Here is a 19,909-nt window from a genome sequence, read left to right as displayed (position 1 = left end):
TGTACTGTGGCAGGAACACCAGTGTTTCATTATTTTAAAATTAAAAACTTAAATTTTTTCCAGGAGTTCCCATCGTGGCTCAGGGGTAACAAACCTGACCGGTATCTTGAGGACCAGGGTTCAATCCCTGGCCTTGCTCAGTGGGTTGGGGATCCAGCATTGCCATGAGCTGTGATGTAGGTCACAGCTATGGCTTGGATCCTGTGTTGATGTGGTTGCGGTGGAGGCCAGTGGCTACAGCTCCAATTTGACCCTTAGCCTGGGAACTTCCTTATGCCACGGATGCGGCCCTAAGAGCGAAAGCAAAACAAAACAAAAAAAACCTTTTTTTTTTTCCCAATTTCTTCAGTAATAGAGTCATTGTTTTTAAAAACCTGCAATGCAGAGGTAGACAGCCCCCAAATTAAATTTTTTATGGATTTAAAATATTTTATTGTAAGTATATATTCATGGTTAAAAAAAATGCAGAAAGCTATAAAATGAAGAATTAACTTGTTCCTTCTCAGCTCCCAAGTCTTCTCCTCAGAGTTAGCTGCTAGGATTCCTGACTGTGGACACAGATGGTATCCTTTTATGCACAGTGTTCTGTATTTTGCTTTTTTCTTCCTAGCAGTGATCTGCTCTCATTTAATAGAGAACTTTCTGGTCATTTTTCATGCTAGCATAATATCATATTGTATGGCTCTACAATAATTCATTTAATAGAGAACTTTCTGGTCATTTTTCATGCATAATATCATATTGTATGGCTCTACAATAATTCATTTAATAGAGAACTTTCTGGTCATTTTTCATGCTAGCATAATATCATATTGTATGGCTCTACAATAATTTCATTTCAGATCTCCTACCAGTGGAGATTCAGGACAGATGTAGGGTTTTTTGCCACTATTAATAATGCCATAATAAAAATCCGTGTGTATTATTGTAAACATATAGTCACACAATGTATTATCTTTTTTATGGCCACACCCACAGTATATGGAAGTTCCTGGGCCAGTGCTGGAATCCAAGCCACAGCTGAGACCTACACCACAGCTGCAGCAATGCCAGCTCCTTAACCCACTGTGCCACAGCAGGAACACCACACAATATATAATTTCATATAAAGATATGTAAATTCCACTTAGTCCCTCGTCTTTTGATATTATGGGTTTTTTTTTTTTCCACGTAAAGGGTTTTACATTTTTAATGTAATGTTTTTGGTTGCATCTGCAGCATGCGGAAGCTCCCAGGCCAGGGATTGAACCCTGAGCCACTGCAGTGCCAACACCGGATCCTTAACCCACTGCGTCACCAGGGAACTCCCAGTTCGTAATGGTATCTTTTTTTTTCTAGGGTGTCCCTGGGTTTTCATGTAGGACTAACTTCCAAATGATGTTATTTCAGGCTGACACCATGTTAAAGATGGGCTTTCAGCAGCAAGTGCATGACGTCTTGGAGAACGTGCCTCAGGATTGCCAGACCATTTTGGTGTCAGCCACGATTCCAACCCGCATAGAACAGTTGGCGAGCCGGCTCCTGCACGACCCCGTGAGGGTCCTTGCCGGGGAGAAGAACCTGCCCTGCCCCAGCGTGCGCCAGATCGTTTTGTGGGTGGAAGAACCAGCCAAAAAGAAAAAGTTATTTGAAATCTTGAATGTGAGTGGGTAAAGCCGTCAGCCCTGCTTTGCGGACTGTGCATTTTTCACAGCTCTTGAGAGAGGGCTTTGTTGATGTACCTTTGGGGAGACCTGCTGTAGGTATTTAATATTGAATTGCTTTACTTCAGAATTCTGTGGGCTTCAAATAAATGATTTGTGAAAATATGCAGTATAGATGCAAGGTTGGTTTTCTTTTTCTTATGCTAGAAAGCTATTTAAATATCAAATATTTCAATATACTTAATATATATTTAAATATCCAAGGTTATTCTTTTTTTTTTTTTCTGTCTTTTTAGGGCCGCACCTGCAGCATATGGATATTCCCAGGCCAGGGGTCAAATTGGAGCTGTAGCTTCCTGCCGGCCTACACCACAGCCACAGCCATGCGGGATCCAAGCCCTGTCTGTGACCTACACCACAGCTCACGGCAACACTGGATCCTTAACCCACTGAGCGAGGCCAGGGATCGAACCCACCTCCTCATAGATCCTAGTTGGGTTCATTATTGCTGAGCCACAACAGAAACTCCCTAAGGTTATACTTAAATAATTTCTTTCAGAAAATTTTAGGAGGTTTGTGTATAAGGTAAAGACTAGCTCTTCCCTTGGCTGTTCTGTTCTTGAGCAAAATAATTTTTTAACAATATCTGGCTTAAGCAGGCATTTATGTGGGTGGTATACACAGGTCTAGTTACTTAGAAATACAGTGTTAAGTTAGACATGGTTTGTATTGACTTATGAACAGTATTATTCCACTTAAAGTTTTGAGATTATTTTTGCAGTTGTGCATATTTTATTTAATTAATTAATTTATTTATTTTTGTCTTTTTGCTATTTCTTTGGGCCACTCCCGCGGCATATGGAGATTCCCAGGCTAGGGGTCGAATCGGAGCTGTAGCCCCTAGCCTACACCAGAGCCACAGCAACGCGGGATCCGAGCCGCGTCTGCAACCTACACCACAGCTCACGGCAACTCTGGATCGTTAACCCACTGAGCAAGGGAAGGGACCAAACCCTCAACCTCATGGTTCCTAGTCGGATTCGCTAACCACTGCGCCACGATGGGAACTCCAAGTTGTGCATATTTTAAAGAAAACACTCTTTTTAGCAGACTGTGCCATTTCCCCTTCTTAACAGTGTTTATAAACCTACTGCTAACCAGCTCATACTCATACTTTCAGAAGAACGTCCCCTTGTGAATTGTTATATGAATATTTTTAAATATATGTTTTTAATTTTCAGGATAAGAAGCTCTTTAAGCCTCCAGTGTTAGTATTTGTGGACTGCAAACTAGGAGCAGATCTGTTGAGCGAGGCAGTTGAGAAGATCACGGGTCTAAAAAGCACATCTATGCACTCAGAGAAGTCCCAGATAGAAAGGAAAACCATCCTGGAGGTTTGACACTCAGCATTCTGTTCTCTTCTTTTCCCTGTAAATGTGTTTTGCCTCCTTTTCAAGAGATACTGTCTCGCCAGCGGTTTTTTAAAAGCTGACGTTTTTTTTTTAGTGATGGTGAGAGTGTCAGGCACGCCGTGGCTGTCAAGTTCATTGTTGCCGAGCTCAGGCACCTGTGTTTTAGGAGCAATAAGCCTGTTTGTTCCCTGGTGGATTATCTGCTCAGTAGATTCGTAGTAGTGGAGAATTCACCATTTCTGGAATCAGGGCAGTCGGACTGGGACAAAGCAGTAGTTCACCTGTAGATGAGCTTTGCCTGAACAAATTCATGGGAAAAAGCTCTGGGTGGGGGTCAGAAGGGACTTGGCCACAGACGTTTCTCAGGTATCCTAAGAGCTTTACGTACTGCAAAGATATTACAACAATATTGAAGAAAGTGTTGAGAAAGGAAGGGATGATGTGAATACCGTCAAACCGCACGTTCTGAATAATGAATTTTGTTGATGTTTTGGAAAGGGGTTACTTGAAGGTGACTATGACGTCGTCGTGAGCACGGGGGTCCTGGGAAGAGGCCTGGACTTGGTCAGTGTCAAGCTCGTTGTCAATTTTGACATGCCTTCGAGTATGGATGAGTACGTGCACCAGGTAAAGGGACTTTACACGTCACCACCGTTTTGCTTATGAATTTTCTTACCCAAGGTGTTGTTGATTCAGTGGTAAGTTAAAAAAAAAAAAAAAAAGCAGGACATACAACTGCATATATATATATTAATATAAAAATATTACAGTTTATTAAGTGAGCATTTATAACTGCAGCAGATAAAAATGAAAAGTATACCTCCAACAAGGTGAACCAGCAAAATATGATTTTGTGTAAACTGCATATATTTTTCTTTAAAAAAAAAATATATGAACTAAATTATGTTTTTCAAAACTCTGTGGATGCCTAGCTTGCATTAAAAATTCGTTGGGGAGTTTCTGTTGTGGTGCAGTGGAAATGAATCTGACTAGGAACCATGAGGATGTGGGTTCAATCCCTGGCCTTGCGCAGTGGATTAAGGATCTGGCGTTGCCGTGAGTTGTGGTGTAGGTCGCAGACACAGCTCGGATCTGACGTTGCTGTGGCTGTGGTGTAGGCTGGCGGCTACAGCTCTGATTAGACTTCGGGCCTGGGAACCTCCATATGCCGAGGGTGCGGCCCTAAAAAAAAAAAAGAAAATTCGTTGGGAATAATAACATGTTCATTGAAAAATTTTAAGTGAATTAAAATGTAAGTGGTTTCTTTTCTTTTTTTTTTTTGTTTCTTTTCTTCAATGAACATATTAAATGGCTTTTATAATCAGAAAAAGAGGGCTTTGTTTAAAAAAGGTTGTTTTAAGTTGATACATCTGGCCAAAATAAAGTCGGTCTGTTAAAGTATTTGTTTTTTTAGGAATCGTGTCTTCATCGCCTCTCCATATCCTTATTTGCTCTAGTCTTTCGCCTTTTAAAGTTTTGTTCCTCTCATTGGCTGCCAGAGATAACAGCAGCTCTTCTTTCTAGCAGAAATAGAGCTTTCTCTGAGTCCTGTGTTATCTCACGGCTGCTACCTGTCTTCCTTCTCAGGCATCGCTTACAGACTCTTCAAGTAAAGCCTTTCTCTGGTTTTCTTAGAATCACCTCTGAATGTCACATTTACTGGGATCACCTGCTGAAACGCCTTTAGTGGCTTTACCAAGTTGATGCCTTATTTTTACTAACCCTCAATAATCTGGCACTCGGTTCTCGCTCCCTCCCTCCCTCTCTTTTTTTTTTTTTTTTTTTTGGTACCACCGTATTTACCTGTGCACCAGAGATTTGGGTATTTCCACAGGAGCTGATTGTTCAAGTAACAGAAGTTTATTGTTTTCTAAACTTTCAATGGAATAATTTTGCATGGGAATCTTTCTAAACTATTCAAATACTTAAGAAGCTCCTTTGCTTCTTACATAGAGTGTGTGTTTATAACTTCTTACCCGTTTCTTGCTCTCCCAAGGTCACCCTGTGGCTGACAGTTTTTCACGATGCACCTGCTGCTATATAGCAGTGGCCTCAGGGATGCTCAAGTGTACAGTGTTTCTTGCCTCTGCTCAGAGTGGCCCCAGATCCTTCTGCTTTTCTTTTTCTTTCTTTCTTTCTTTTTTTTTTTTTTTTTGTCTTTTTGCCATTTCTTGTGCTGCTCCCACGGCATATGGAGGTTCCCAGGCTAGGGGTTGAATCAGAGCTGTAGCCGCCAGCCTACACCAGAGCCACAGCAACGCAGGATCCGAGCCTTTTCTGCAACCTGCACCACAGCTCACGGCAATGCCAGATCCTTAACCTACTGAGCAAGGGCAGGGATCGAACCCGCAACCTCATGGTTCCCAGTCAGATTCGTTAACCACTGAGCCACGATGGGAACTCCCAGATCCTTCTGCTTTTCTAGTTTTGTTTTTGAGTGTTTTTTTGTTTGTTCACTTCAACAACTGAAGTACACATATACACAGTAATAAATCATGCAAATAACAGAAGCTATAAAATGAAAAATAAGTCTTCGCAGGGAAGCCTTCCTACCTTTGAGTGGTTACCCCAGTTAATGTGGCAGAAACTCTGAAGGTGTATGTGTGTGTATTCACAGACATAACATACGCGCCCTGTCACACTTTTCATGTAAGTGGGACTGTATTATACTCACCGTTCTGGGCCGTCTTTTTTTATTAAATAGATCTTAGATATCATTCCTCACCAGCACCCATACTAAGTGCCATTTAATAAGTGTTGCTGTGTATTGAGTGCTTCGTCTGTGGCCAGGCACGGTTCTAAGTTTCTTAAGTGTGTTTCCTTATTGAATATGGCTTGTTCTGTTTTCAGAGCTGCATGGTCGTGCATTGTGTGGGTGGCCTATGATTTGTTTAACAAATCCTTTGCTGCTGGACAATCCCCATGTTTCCAATATTTTGCTATTAAATAATGCTGCAGTGAACACCCCCTTGCACAGATCTGGTACCTCTCATGCAGGGATATCTGTAAGAGAGATTCCTAATGGGAGAACTGCTAGGTCAAATGATACGGGTATTTTAAATGATAAGAAGTTTTCCCATATATCTGCTTTTTAATTTTAGAGGTGGTGATCTTCTGGAGGAATTATTTTTACTTTATTTTTGTTATTTGTCTTTTTAGGGCTACGCCCACGGCATATGGAGATTCCCAGGCTAGGGGTCGAATCGGAGCTACAGCTGCCAGCCTGCACCACAGCCAGAGCAACATGGGATCTAAGCCACATCTGCGACCTACACCACAGCTCACGGCAACACCAGAACCTTAACCCGCTGAGTAGGGCCAGGGATCACACCTGCATCCCCACGGATACTAGTGGGGTTCGTTAACCACTGCGCCACAACGGGAACTCCGGTCATTTGATCTCTTTGGAGAAATGTCTGTTTAACTCTTCCACCCATTTTTTAAATGGGGTTGTCCTTTTGACTTGTAATAGTTCTTTTTATGTTCTACAAGACCCTTCTCAGATACATGATTTGTAAAATAGTTTCTCCCATTCGGTGAGGTGCAGCTATTTTTTTTTTTTAAATAATTTTTTTTATTTTCTTACTGTACAGCAAGGGGGTCAGGTTATCCTTACATGTATACATTACAATTACATTTTTTCCCCCACCCTTTCTTCTGTTGCAACATGAGTATCTAGACAAAGTTCTCAATGCTATTCAGCGGGATCTCCTTGTAAATCTATTATTCTTAGTTGTATCTGATAAGCCCAAGCTCCCGATCCCTCCCACTCCCTCCCCCTCCCATCAGGCAGCCACAAGTCTCTTCTCCAAGTCCATGATTTTCTTTTCTGTGGAGATGTTCATTTGTGCTGGATAGTAGATTCCAGTTATAAGTGATATCATATGGTATTTGTCTTTGTCTTTCTGGCTCATTTCACTCAGTATGAGATTCTCTAGTTCCATCCATGTTGCTGCAAATGGCATTATGTCATTCTTTTTTATGGCTGAGTAGTATTCCATTGTGTATATATACCACCTCTTCCAAATCCAATCCTCTGTCGATGGACATTCAGGTTGTTTCCATGTCCTGGCTATTGTGAATAGTGCTGCAATGAACATGCGGGTGCATGTGTCTTTTAAGTAGAGTTTTGTCCGGATAGATGCCCAAGAGTGGGATTGCGGGGTCATATGGAAGTTCTATGTATAGATTTCTAAGGTATCTCCAAACTGTTCTCCATAGTGGCTGTACGAGTTTACATTCCCACCAACAGTGCAGGAGGGTTCCCTTTTCTCCACAGCCCCTCCAGCACTTGTTATTTGTGGATTTATTAATGATGGCCATTCTGACTGGTGTGAGGTGATATCTCATGGTAGTTTTGATCTGCATTTCTCTTATAACCAGCGATGTTGAGCATTTTTTCATGTGTTTGCTGGCCATCTGTATATCTTCTTTGGAGAAATGTCTATTCAGGTCTTTTGCCCATTTTTCCATTGATTGATTGGCTTTTTTGGTGTTGGGTTGTGTAAGTTGTTTATATATTCTAGAGATTAAGCCCTTGTCAGTTGCATCATTTGAAACTATTTTTTCCCATTCTGTAAGTTGTCTTTTTGTTTTCTTTTGGGTTTCCTTTGCTGTGCAAAAGCTTTTCAGTTTGATGAGGTCCCATGCATTTATTTTTGCTCTAATTTCTATTGCTTTGGGAGACTGACCTGAGAAAATATTCATGATGTTGATGTCAGAGAGTGTTTTGCCTATGTTTTCTTCTAGGAGTTTGATGGTGTCCTGTCGTATATTTAAGTCTTTCAGCCATTTGGAGTTTATTTTTGTGCATGGTGTGAGGGTGTGTTCTAGTTTCATTGCTTTGCATGCAGTTGTCCAGGTTTCCCAGCAATGCTTGCTGAATAGACTTTCTTTTTCCCATTTGATGTTCTTGCCTCCCTTGTCAAAGATGAATTGACCATAGGTGTCAGGGTTTATTTCCGGATTCTCTATTCTGTTCCATTGGTCTGTCTGTCTGTTTTGATACCAGTACCACACTGTTTGGATGACTGTGGCTTTGTAGTATTTCTTGAAGTCTGGGAGAGTTATGCCTCCTGCTTGGTTTTTGTTTCTCAGGATTGCTTTGGCGATTCTGGATCTTTTGTTGTTCCATATAAATGTTTGGATTGTTTGTTCTAGTTCTGTGAAAAATATCATGGGTAATTTGATAGGGATTGCATTGAATCTGTAGATTGCTTTGGGTAGTATGGACATTTTTACAATATTGATTTTCCCAATCCAGGAACATGGAATATCTTTCCATTTCTTTACATTTTCTTTGATTTCTTTGATTAAAGTTTTATAGTTCTCGGCATATAGGTCCTTTACCTCTTTGGTCAGGTGTATTCCGAGGTATTTGATTTTGTGAGGTGCAATTTTAAAAGGTATCGTATTTTTGTATTCCTTTTCTAATATTTCATTGCTGGTATACAGAAATGCAACTGACTTCTGAATGTTAATCTTATATCCTGCTACTTTGCTGAATTTATTAATCAGTTCAAGGAGTTTTGGGGTTGAGTCCTTAGGGTTTTCTATGTATAGTATCATGTCATCTGCATACAGTGACAGTTTGATCTCTTCTCTTCCTATATGGATGCCTTTTATTTCTTTTGTTTGTCTAATTGCTGTGGCTAGGACTTCCAAAACTCTGTTGAAGAGCAGTGGTGAGAGTGGGCATCCCTGTCTTGTTCCAGATTTGAGTGAGAAGGCTTTCAGTTTTTCCCCATTGAGGATTATATTTGCTGTGGGTTTATCATAAATGGCTTTGATTATATTCAGGAGTGTTCCCTCTATACCCACTTTGGCGAGGGTCTTGATCATGAATGGATGTTGGACTTTGTCAAATGCTTTTTCTGCATCTATTGAGATGATCATATGATTTTTGACTTTTTTTTTGTTAATGTGGTGTATGATGCTGATTGATTTGAGTATGTTGAACCATCCTTGTGAACCTGGGATGAACCCAACCTGGTCATGGTGTATAATTTTTTTGTTATGTTGTTGGATTCGGTTGGCTGAGATTTTGTTGAGAATTTTTGCATCTATATTCATCAATGATATTGGCCGATAGTTTTCTTTTTGGGTGGTATCTCTGTCTGGTTTTGGAATGAGGGTGATGGTGGCATCATAGAATGTCTTTGGGAGTATTCCTTCTTCTTCAACCTTTTGAAAGAGTTTAAGGAGGATGGGCACCAATTCCTCTTTATATGTTTGATAAAATTCACCTGTGAAGCCATCTGGTCCTGGACTTTTATTTGTAGGGAGTGATTTTATGACCTCTTCAATTTCATTTCTAGTGATCGGTCTGTTCAGTTGATCTGTTTCTACTTGATTCAGTTTTGGCAGGCTGTAAGATTCTAGAAAATTGTCCATTTCTTCCAGATTGTCAAACTTGTTGCCGTATAGTTGTTCATAGTATTCTCTTATGGTTTTTTTGTATTTCTGCTGTATCTGTTGTGATTTCTCCTTTTTCATTTATAATTTTGGTTATTTGGGTTCTTTCTCTCCTCTTTTTAGTGAGTCTGGCCAGGGGTTTTCAATTTTGTTGACCTTTTCAAAGAACCAGCTCTTGGTTTTATTAATTTTCTCTATTGTGTTTTGAATCTCTATTTTATTGACTTCTTCTTTGATCTTTATAATTTCCTTCCTTCTGCTGACTTTAGGACTTTTTTGTTCTTTTTCTAATTCATTTAGGTGGAGGGTTAAGTTGTCAATTTGGGCTCTTTCTTCTTTTTTGAGAAATGCGTGTATTGCTATAAATTTCCCTCTGAGCACTGCTTTCGCAGCATCCCATAGATTTTGAGAGGTTGTGTCTTCATTATCATTTGTTTCAAGGTAGTTTTTCATTTCCTTCTTGATTTCCTCATTGACCCATTGGTTTTTTAGTAGCATGTTGTTTAGTCTCCATGTAGTAGGTTTTTTCTCTTTCCTTTTCCCATGGTTGGTTTCTAATTTCATGGCATTGTGGTCAGAGAAGATACTTGAGATAATTTCTATGCTCCTAAATTTATTGAGATTAGCTTTGTGTCCCAATATGTCGTCGATTCTTGAGAATGTTCCATGAGCATTTGAGAAGAATGTGTATTCTGCTTTTTTTGGATGTAGTGTCCTGAAGATATCAGTTAAGTCTAACTTTTCTATTGTTTCCTTTAGGATCTCTGTTGCTTTATTGGTTTTCTGTCTAGAGGATCTGTCCATTGATGTGAGGGGGGTATTAAGGTCTCCTACTATGATTGTATTCTCATCAATATCTCCCTTTATGTCTGTTAATATTTGTTGTATGTATCTGGGTGCTCCCTGTATTTGGGGCATATATGTTGACGATAGTAACATCCTCTCCTTGGATGGATCCCTTAATCATTAAGTAGTGTCCTTCTTTGTCTTTCTTTATGTCTTTTGTTTTAAAGTCTATTTTGTCTGATATGAGCGTTGCGACTCCTGCTTTTCTGTCATGTCTGTCGGCGTGAAATATTTTTCCCCACCCTTTCACTTTCAATCTATATGTATCTTTTGTCCTAAGGTGAGTTTCTTGTAGGCAGCGTATTGAAGGTTTTTGCCTTTTTATCCACTCAGCCACTCTGTGTCTTTTGATTAGGGCATTCAGTCCATTGACATTTAAGGTGATAATTGATAGATGATTATTTATTTCCATTTGAACCTCGTGTTCCAGTTGATTCTATGGTTCTCCATTCTTCCTTTTTTTTTTTTTTTTGGTTGGATGGTCTCCTGTTATTATCTGCTTGAGTGTATTTTTTTTTTCATTTTTTGCAAATGCAGTATTTGGTTTTGGCTTGTGGTTGCCCTGTTTTTTAAGTATGCTAACCCCTTCCCATAATTGTGTGTTTTAGCCTGATGGTCCTGTAAGTTCAAACACTTCATCACTATATTAAAATTAATAAGAGAAACATACAAAGAAAAAACAAAAAGGGTTATTTATTTCCTAACATCCCTTGCCCACATTTTATGGTTTTGATGACTTTTTTGTTGTTGTTGTTTGTTTGTTTTTGTCTTTTTGCCATTTCTTGGGCCGCTCCCGCGGCATATGGAGGTTCCCAGGCTAGGGGTCGAATCGGAGCTGTAGCCACTGGCCTACACCAGAGCCACAGCAACGCGGGATCCGAGCCGCATCTGCAACCTACACCACAGCTCACGGCAACGCCGGATCGTTAACCCACTGAGCAAGGGAAGGGACCGAACCCGCAACCTTATGTTTCCTAGTCAGATTCGTTAACCACTGCGCCACGACGGGAACTCCTGATGACTCTTTTTAATTTTTTTCTTTTTAATTTTATTTTGTTTGAAGCATGTTCATGATTAAATCTGTATGCTGGCTTATTTGAGTGACTGCTCTCTGATTGCAGTTTCCTCAGTCCTAGTTCTTCCTCTTTTTTTTTTCTTTTCTTTTTTCTTCCCTTTCCTTCCTTTCTTTTTGGTTTAGAGAAGCCCTTTCAATATTTCCTTTAACCTGGGTTTTGTGTTGCTGTATTCTTTAAGTTTTTGTTTGTTGGAAAAAATTTTTATTTCCCCTTCTATTTTAAATGATATTCTTGCTGGATAGAGTATTCTAGGTTGCATATTTTTTCCTTTGAGCACTTTAAATATCTCTTGCCATTCCCTCCTGGCCTGTAGTGTTTCTGTAGAGAAATCAGCTGATATTCTTACGGGGGTTCCCTTGTAGGTAACATTCTGTTTTTCTCTTGCTGCCTTTAGGATCCTCTCTTTATCACTAACTTTTGCCATTTTTATTATGATGTGTCTTGGTGTGGGTCTATTTGGGTTCAGTTTGTTTGGGGCCCTCTGTGCTTCTTGTATCTTAAACCCAGTATCCTTTAAATTTGGGAAGTTTCCATCGATAATTTCTTCAAATATATTCTCCATCCCCTTATCTTTTTCTACTCCTTCTGGAATTCCTATTATGCATAGATTGGCCTGCTTTATATTATCCCATAGGTCTCTTATATTGCTTTCCAGTTTTTTGATTCGGTTTTCTGTCTGTTGACCGGATTGAGTGATTTCCATTATTCTATCTTCCATATCACGGATTCGATCTTCTGCATTATTCATTCTGGTTTTTACTGCCCGTAGTTCAGTTTGCATCTCTGCCAATGAATGTTCTAGTTTTTCTTGGCTCCTCCTTATATTTTCTAGTTCCTTTCTGAGGGTATCTGCATTACTGTTCATATCTTCTCTTAATTCCTTCAGTATTTTCCCTATTTCTCTTTTGAACTCCAGGTCTGTCAGACTGCAGAGATCTGTTTCATTGTTGACTGTTTTAGGTGAGTTCTCCTGTTGGTTTGACTGGGGGTGGTTTCTCAGCTTCTTCATCTTGCTTGTTGTTTTCTTTCTCCTGCGGGAGTTGTACTCTCCGTTATCGGGCAGTGTTTGCCTTGTCACTGCCGTGGAATATTTCCTGAGGGCTGGTGTTGTTGGTCAGTCTTTTTTGAGGCAGTGTGGCTTTTCTGGAGTGTTGATGGGGCTAACAGTGTTTCTTTGAAGCAAAGGAGGACTTCCTGAGGGCAGACAGGACTGGGAGGTCCACACCACGGTGGTAGCAGATTTCACTTGGTCATGCAGAGCTTGCTCTGGTGTTTTTAGGCTGTGGGGTTCTTGCAGGGGGTTGGTGGTGTTGGGCAGCTGTTCCTCAGGAGTGCAGCACCCCCTGGGGGCTGGAGCAGCTATCTGGGTCACTGAGAACCTAAGAGGCTCTTCCCTAGGGCAGCCCAACTCAGAAGGCTGGCCTGCGAATGTAGGCGGATCTTTTCACAGTCTGGCCAAGCTTGTTGCAGCTTTTCTGGGCTGCAGGGGCTCCTCCAGGGGGCTGGTGGTGCTGAGCAGCTATTCCGAGGGAGTGGGGCACCCCCTGGGGGCTTGGGCAGGTAGCAGGGCCGTTGGAAACCCAAGAGGCTCCTCCCCAGGGCAGCCTGACTCAGAAAAACCGTCTGAGATCTTTTCCCGACTCGGTCAGGCTTGTTGCGGCTTTTCTGGGCTGTAGGGGGTCCTGCCTGGAGCTGACAGTCCTATGCAGCTGATCCTCTAGAGCTTGGCACCCCCTGGGGGCTTGGGCGGGTAGCAGGGCTGCTGGAAATCCAAGAGGCTCCTCCCCGGGGCAGCCGGACTCAGAAAAACCATCCGAGAATTAGGCAGATCTATTCACGGCCTGGCTAGGCTTGTTCTAGCTTTTCTGGGCTGCAGGCCTTTTCTCGGGGGCTGGTGGTGTTTGGTGCTGCTCTGAGGAAGTGTAGCCCCTCCAAAGGGCAAGCAGGCCTGTGCAGGAACAGCCCCTGCGGTGGTAGGCTTCAGGCAATTGTTGAGGCCAGCCCTCCTGGATGGGAGGCAGCCCCAGGTTCGGCGAGAGCGTAGGGGGTGGCGGGGGTGGGGGGAGGGGATGCACTGGGAAGCACAGCTTTCAGCTAGCTAGCGGGCCTGTAAGCTTGCTGTGGCGTGGGGGGTATTCTATGGGGACCCACCCCTTCTTCTCTCCCCTCCCCAGCACGGGCGCAGACCAGGCTCTTTTCCCAGGTTCCCTCTGATGCGGCTTTCCACTTCCCTGCCCCTAGAGTATTGCTCCCTTCCTCTGCGACAGCTTTGTTTTCTAGTCTCCCAGGCAGTCTCTGCCCCGTCAAAAGGTTTCTAGACCTCCCAAGCAGTTTCCGCTCCGCCCCGCCCCCCAGCCCGGGGACTAACCTCTGGAGCCGAGGACTCGGTGCCCAGCCCCCACCCAGGCGTCTCAATTTTTGGTGACTGTGCCCGTAGTTCAGATGGTCCGTTCGGTTCTTGATCGGCTTTTCAGTACTCCGACTTACTGCTACGCTCTTCTCTGCATCTGGAGATTCCTCCAGTTCGTTTGATCTTTCCCCCGTGTAGGTGACTTTCCAGGGTGCGGGATCCCTTTCTCCTCCGCAGTTCCCTTTCGGGAGCGCCCGTCCCGCTCGGATTCACCTTCTCTCACTCTCCTCTTTTCTCCTGTTCTGCCCCGTAATGTCACGAACTTCTTGCCGTTATTGGAGTTTAGGTTCTTCTGCCAGCGATTGGTTGCTGTTCTGTGCGAGTCATTTATTCTGTAGATGTGCTTTTTTGTTGTTGTGTTTGTGGGAGAGGGTGAGCGTGTCCCCCTACTCCTCCGCCATCTTGTCTCTCGCAGCTATTTTTTATATTAATTTTTGTATTGGGGGGAACAACTCAATACCATAAACAAATCAGGTGAAAATAAAAGCGGATACCAAACAAACAGCCTTCCCCTCCCTAACTTCTCCCCAGGTTCATTTCCTACAGGGTACCCCTTTCAACTGTTTTAGAGGTTTCTTCTTTTACATTAAAAACATTCTGTATATTGGCAGGAACCATCTATTCATTTAAATAATCTGAATATTGACTTTGAGTTCTACATTTTGATTAAGGAGGAGAAATTGATGGTGATTGTGTATTTCCCCCCATCTGAAGAAGTTCTCAGTATATTTGGAGACCTGTAAATTTTGTTCTTTATCACTGGTCTCCACAAATATGTGTCTGTGCAATTCTGTCAAATGAGACATAACTTTACGCACAAATAAATTTGCTTCAGTCTCACATTTCAGGGCACTTAGGCGCCATAAAGTGGCTAGTACTTTTGTTCTTAATGCAGTAGTTTTCGCAACGTTTTTATCTTAACCCACATCTTTGTGTCATTAACCCCCTACACACACACGTGCACAACTGAAACACACGTTTCCCAAACAATACGCACTTTTATTATATGTGATCATTTTCTTATTTTCTATTTTGGGCTGTTTCCTTAAAAATACACTAGTGGCAGCCCACTAAATGATTTCACAAGTAAACGGAGATGAGCAATTCAAAAAATGCTATCTGAACAAATGTTCTCCTCTTTAAACACTAGTCTTCACTTTCTCTGAAGAGACATTAAGATTTTATACTCTTGGGCATATATCCAGACAAAACTTTCCGTGAAAAAAACACATGCACCCGTGTGTTCATTGCAGCACTATTCACAATAGCCAAGACATGGAAACAACCTAAATGTCCATCGACAGATGAATGGATTAAGAAGATGTGGTATATATACATAATAGAATACTACTCAGCCATAAAAAAGAACAAAATAATGCCATGTGCAGCAACATGGATGGAACTAGAGACTCTCATACTAAGTGAAGTCAGAAAGAGGAAGACAAATACTATATGATATCACTTATCTCTGAAAACTAATACATGGCACAGATGAACGTTTCCACAGAAAAGAAAATCGTGGACTTGGAGAACAGACTTGTGGTTGCCAAGGAGGAGGGGCAGGGAATGGGATAGACTGGGAGTTTGGGATTGGTAGATGCAAACTATTGCCTTTGGAATGGATAAGCAGTGAGATCCTGCCATATAGCATTGGGAACTATATATCTAGTCACTTGGGATGGAGCATGATGGAGGGTAAAATGAGAAAAAGAATGTATATGTGTATGTGTGACTGGGTCACTTTGCTGTACAGTAGAAAATTGACGCAACACTGTAAACTAGCTATAATGGAAAAAATAAAAAATTTTTTAAAATAAAATGATAATCCAAAAAAAAACTTCTTTGAACATTTAAAAAACATCTTTTGCATTTGCTTGCAGGTTGGAAGAGTGGGCAGATTAGGTCAAAATGGAACAGCGATTACATTCATCAATAACAACTCCAAGAGACTCTTCTGGGATATTGCAAAACGGGTGAAACCCACCGGATCCCTTCTTCCGCCTCAGTTGTTAAATTCCCCCTACCTGCATGAGCAGAAGAGAAAGGAGCAGCAGAAAGATAAACAGATGCAGAATGACCTGGTTACAGGGGCTAATCTTATGGACATCATTAGAAAGCATGATAAAAGTAATTCTCAAAAATGACTTGTGATACCACTTTGCCTAATTTGTACTGTGCACCATCAGTGAAATTTCTGTATATTATTACCATTTGGTTTGAGTCAATGAGACCATGTACAGGAAACAAAAAGTTAACATGATGTAAACAATTTTAATAGACTGTCACATTTATACAGCAGTCTTGTATTTATTTTCCTTTTTAATTTTCGTAAAGACATCAGAAAATGAACTACTAAATAAAATAAAAATTCTTTTCTCTGGGAAAAGCCTTTTTTTTCCCCAACTAATATTCCTTGTAGTCACTGTCAGAACCAGAAACCTGCGCAGCCAGGAGCCCCACTCAGATGAATTTTTTTTTTTTTTTTTTTTTTGTCTTTTAGGGCCATACTCTCAAGGAGGTGGAGGTTGGGATTAGCAGGTTCTAGGCTAGAGGTTGTTCAGACCCCTATGGAGGTTTCCAGGCTAGGGGTCGAATCAGCTACAGCCACCAGCCTATACCACAGCTCACAGCCACACCGGATCCTTAACCCACTGAGCAAGGCCGGGGATTGAACCTGCATCCTCATGGATACTAGTCAGATTTGTTTCTGCTGAGCCATGAAGGGAACTCCCTTTTTTTTTTTTTTTTTTTTTAAGAAGGTGGAGTTTCTTCTGTTTCATGTCTACTGCTGTGTGCACATTGGTATCGGGATTATTGTCAAATCAATGACTGTTAGGAAGAAAGTAAATGAGAACGTGGTTGGTGGTCTTTCTTTTTTTTTTAACCGTTGCGCTTGTGGCATATGGACCTTCCCAGGCCAGCACGGGGCTGGAGGGGAGCCTCCAGGGCTCCTGCTCTTCCTCCCTCCTTCCTGGTTCTCGCTGCTTCTCTAAATCTCAGCTTCTCGATCCTGGTAACACCTTCCTTCTCACACCTGCCCTCCAGTGCTGGTCGGTGGTGTGCTATTCTATTTGTATTTCTAATCCCAAGCACATTTTTTTAAATCAGAATTTTTGATAAGATACTTTGAATGCAATTTACTGACCAGTCATGGAAGCTTGTTTTCACTGGCCCTGGTGTTGCTAATATCTTTTTCCCAATTGAAGGTGTTACCTTTTTGAAGACTATCTATCTATCAGCTCATGAAAGGAAGAACAAAAATAGAGAACAAGAAGGAGGGGCACGCTCTCTCTTTTTTTGCGTTTTAGGGCCACACTTGCGGCATATGGAGGTTCCCAGGCTAGGGGTTGAATCAGAGCTACAGCCCCCAGCCTACACCACAGCCACAGCAACACAGCATCTGTGCCGCATCTGCAACCTACACCATAACTCACAGCAACGCCGGATCCTTAACCCACTGAGCGAGGCCAGGGATCAAACCCACATCCTCATGGTTCCTAGTTGGATATGTTTCCACTGCACCACGACGGGAACTCCTTCAACTGAATTCTTAGCCTACTGCCCACAGCAGGAACTCCTGATTTCACCTTTTAACTGCCTTATTGCCAGATTGAAGCAAGCTTCTTTTCCACGTCGTACCCCTTAATGAACTTGCAAGTGGTTTTATAAGACTGCAATATGCAGTGCTATCTTTACATTTGTATTCTCTTTTTTTTAGTTAAAGTATGGTTGATTTACAGGGTTGTGTCATTTTCTTTTGCAGGGCAAAATGACTCAGTTATGCCTATATACACATTCTTATGCAATGCTATGGATAGTCATTAAGATATTTTCAGTGCTATTCTATTTGTATTTCTAATCCCAAGCACATTTTTTTAAATCAGATTTTTTGATAAGATACTTTGAATACTGTTTGTAAATTTTTTTTTTTTTGGTCTTTTTAAGGCTGCACCTGTGGCATATGGAGGTTCCCAGGCTAGGGGTCTAATCAGAGCTACAGCTGCCGACCTACACCACAGCCACAGCCACACCAGATCCGAGCCACATCTGCGACCTACACCACAGCTCACGGCAATGCCGGATCCTTAACCCACTGAGCGAGGCCAGGGATCGAACTCTCAACCTCATGGTTCCCAGTTGGGTTCGTTTCCGTGGCACCACAACAGGAACTCCCTATTTGTATTTCTAATCCCAAGCATATTTTTAAAATCAGATTTCTTTTCAAAAAGACAGTGTGTATATGTATGTGGTTTCATCGCATCTTCATGAAGAACATTCCTACATATTTAACCATAACTCACACCGATTAATTCACTTTAATAAATCTAAGTTGGCTTCATGAACTGTCGTATTTCTATAAAACAATACTATTTGAGGGGGCCGGCTGAGTATTATTCCAGTTGTTTCCTTCTGTGAAATTAATATCAACGGAAACCTTACTTCCTTGTTTTTAATGTATATATACATATATATATTTGTTTATTTTTTGCTTTTTAGGGCTGTACCCATGGCATATGGAGGTTCCCAGGCTAGGGGTCAAGTCAGAGCTACAGCTGCCAGCCTGCACCACAGCCACAGCCACACCAGATCCAAGCCATGTCTGAGACCTACACCACAGCTCATAGCAACGCCAGATCCTTAACCCACTGAGCGAGGCCAGGGATTGAACCTGCATCCTCAGAGTCGTTTCTGTTGAGCCACGACGTGAATTCCGCTTTGCTATAGTTTCTGCTCCCACATCAACACGAATTTGCTCCATGGTCAAGAGGTGATGTGTCATTCAAGGTGACTTTCCTGGGAGCCACACGTACGTAAGCTGATTCCAGACAGACAGGACTGTTCTGCTGTCTCCCAGGCACACGTAATGTGACCCCAGAGGTTCCAGGGCCACAGCGGGAAAACGACCAACAATCATTAAGGGAACACAGTTCTCTTGTTCTGCTCTGGGTGTGAGCGCCTGTTTTATAATGGCAAGCATGGTGTTATCTGACAGAATGACAAATGAAGTCCAGATAAAACAAATGTTTGCTTTTTGAGAGTGTGTTTACAGTCATTTGTAAAATGTTTACAGTGATTTTAAAATTTCCATCTTCGCTTTCTGAAAACCTGGCATATCCATTTTCTCACTGCATCTCAGAAAGAGGAAAACTTGGCAAGGCCTTTTGGAAATTTTTTTTAATTAGAGGAAATTAATCACTATCTCTAATCTTTAGCTTTTCTCATCTGTTAGATGAGACGTTTTGCTTTCACCGTCTCTGAGGTCGTCCCAAATCTGAAGCCATTCTGTGCTTCATCCTTTTAAATCTCTCCCTGTCTGGAATATGCTTCAGAATAGTACAGGGTGAGGGAGTCCAAAGGAAACTAGGCCAGGAGCCGATTATTCTCCAAGTCAAGTCCTGTTGTACATGGAAATTTATTATTATTTGGTCTACATGTGATGTATTTGAAATACTGTGTTCCATAATTATATATACATTATATGTATAAATCTAATCTTGTCACTTGATTTGCTCCCTAGTTACAGATCTTCAATTCTCCACCTAGCCTTTGGCTCAGATTCAACCTTCTAGAGCCAAAGGGATCAGCTTCATTACAAAAAACTGGTTTCCCTCTTTCCAGCTTCCTTGTTGCTGGTGGTGGGGTCACTCCCCAGTCCTGCTCAAGATCGGCTGTTGGGGGTCAGGGGATGGGCGGACATCAAAGGCTAGTTTCTTTCTCTCTATTCTCCATATGGCCAAGGTCACCAAGTCCTCTGTTTTTGTTTGTTTGTTTGTTTTTGTTTTTTTTGGCGGGGGTAGGGGGTGGGGGTGGGAGTGGGGGGTGAGTTAGGTTGAGCCCATAGCATGTGGAACTTCCCGGCCAGTGATGGACCCGTGCCACTGCAGTGACAATGCTGGATTCTTAACCCACTGAGCCATAGAGAACTCCTATTTTTCCATCACAATGTCCTATCCTTCTGCTGCCATGCCAACTCAGGACTCCATCACCTCCGCTCTGATTACAGTAGCCGCTTCTGAATTGGCTGCCCTTATGCTAGGACCCCATCACTCAGGAGCTCTCTGATTGAGAGCAGGGACTATTTATAGGGTATTATTTCCCTCTTTCTTT

General features: G+C 41.9%; 1 protein-coding gene across 7 annotated transcripts in view; it reads left to right on the top strand.

Moving 5' to 3' along the window:
* The window catches only part of DDX59 (DEAD-box helicase 59), a 31,041-nt gene extending 14,859 nt beyond the window's left edge, over window positions 1-16,182 (top strand). For all 7 annotated transcript variants that reach the window (XM_047755161.1, XM_047755157.1, XM_047755162.1 and 4 more), the window contains 4 exons: window positions 1,390-1,641; window positions 2,885-3,037; window positions 3,554-3,682; window positions 15,682-16,182. In XM_047755161.1, coding sequence (XP_047611117.1) covers window positions 1,390-1,641; window positions 2,885-3,037; window positions 3,554-3,682; window positions 15,682-15,945 — 798 coding nt within the window. In that variant the 3' untranslated portion in view covers window positions 15,946-16,182. The remainder of the gene's footprint in view (window positions 1-1,389; window positions 1,642-2,884; window positions 3,038-3,553; window positions 3,683-15,681) is intronic.
* Window positions 16,183-19,909: the final 3,727 nt, after the last annotated feature.

The sequence above is a fragment of the Phacochoerus africanus genome, chromosome 12, assembly GCF_016906955.1.
Source record: "Phacochoerus africanus isolate WHEZ1 chromosome 12, ROS_Pafr_v1, whole genome shotgun sequence".
NCBI classification, from domain to species: Eukaryota; Metazoa; Chordata; class Mammalia; order Artiodactyla; family Suidae; genus Phacochoerus; species Phacochoerus africanus.
Note: the sequence above shows the minus strand (reverse complement) of the source record. Positions and strands in the feature narration are given on the sequence as shown.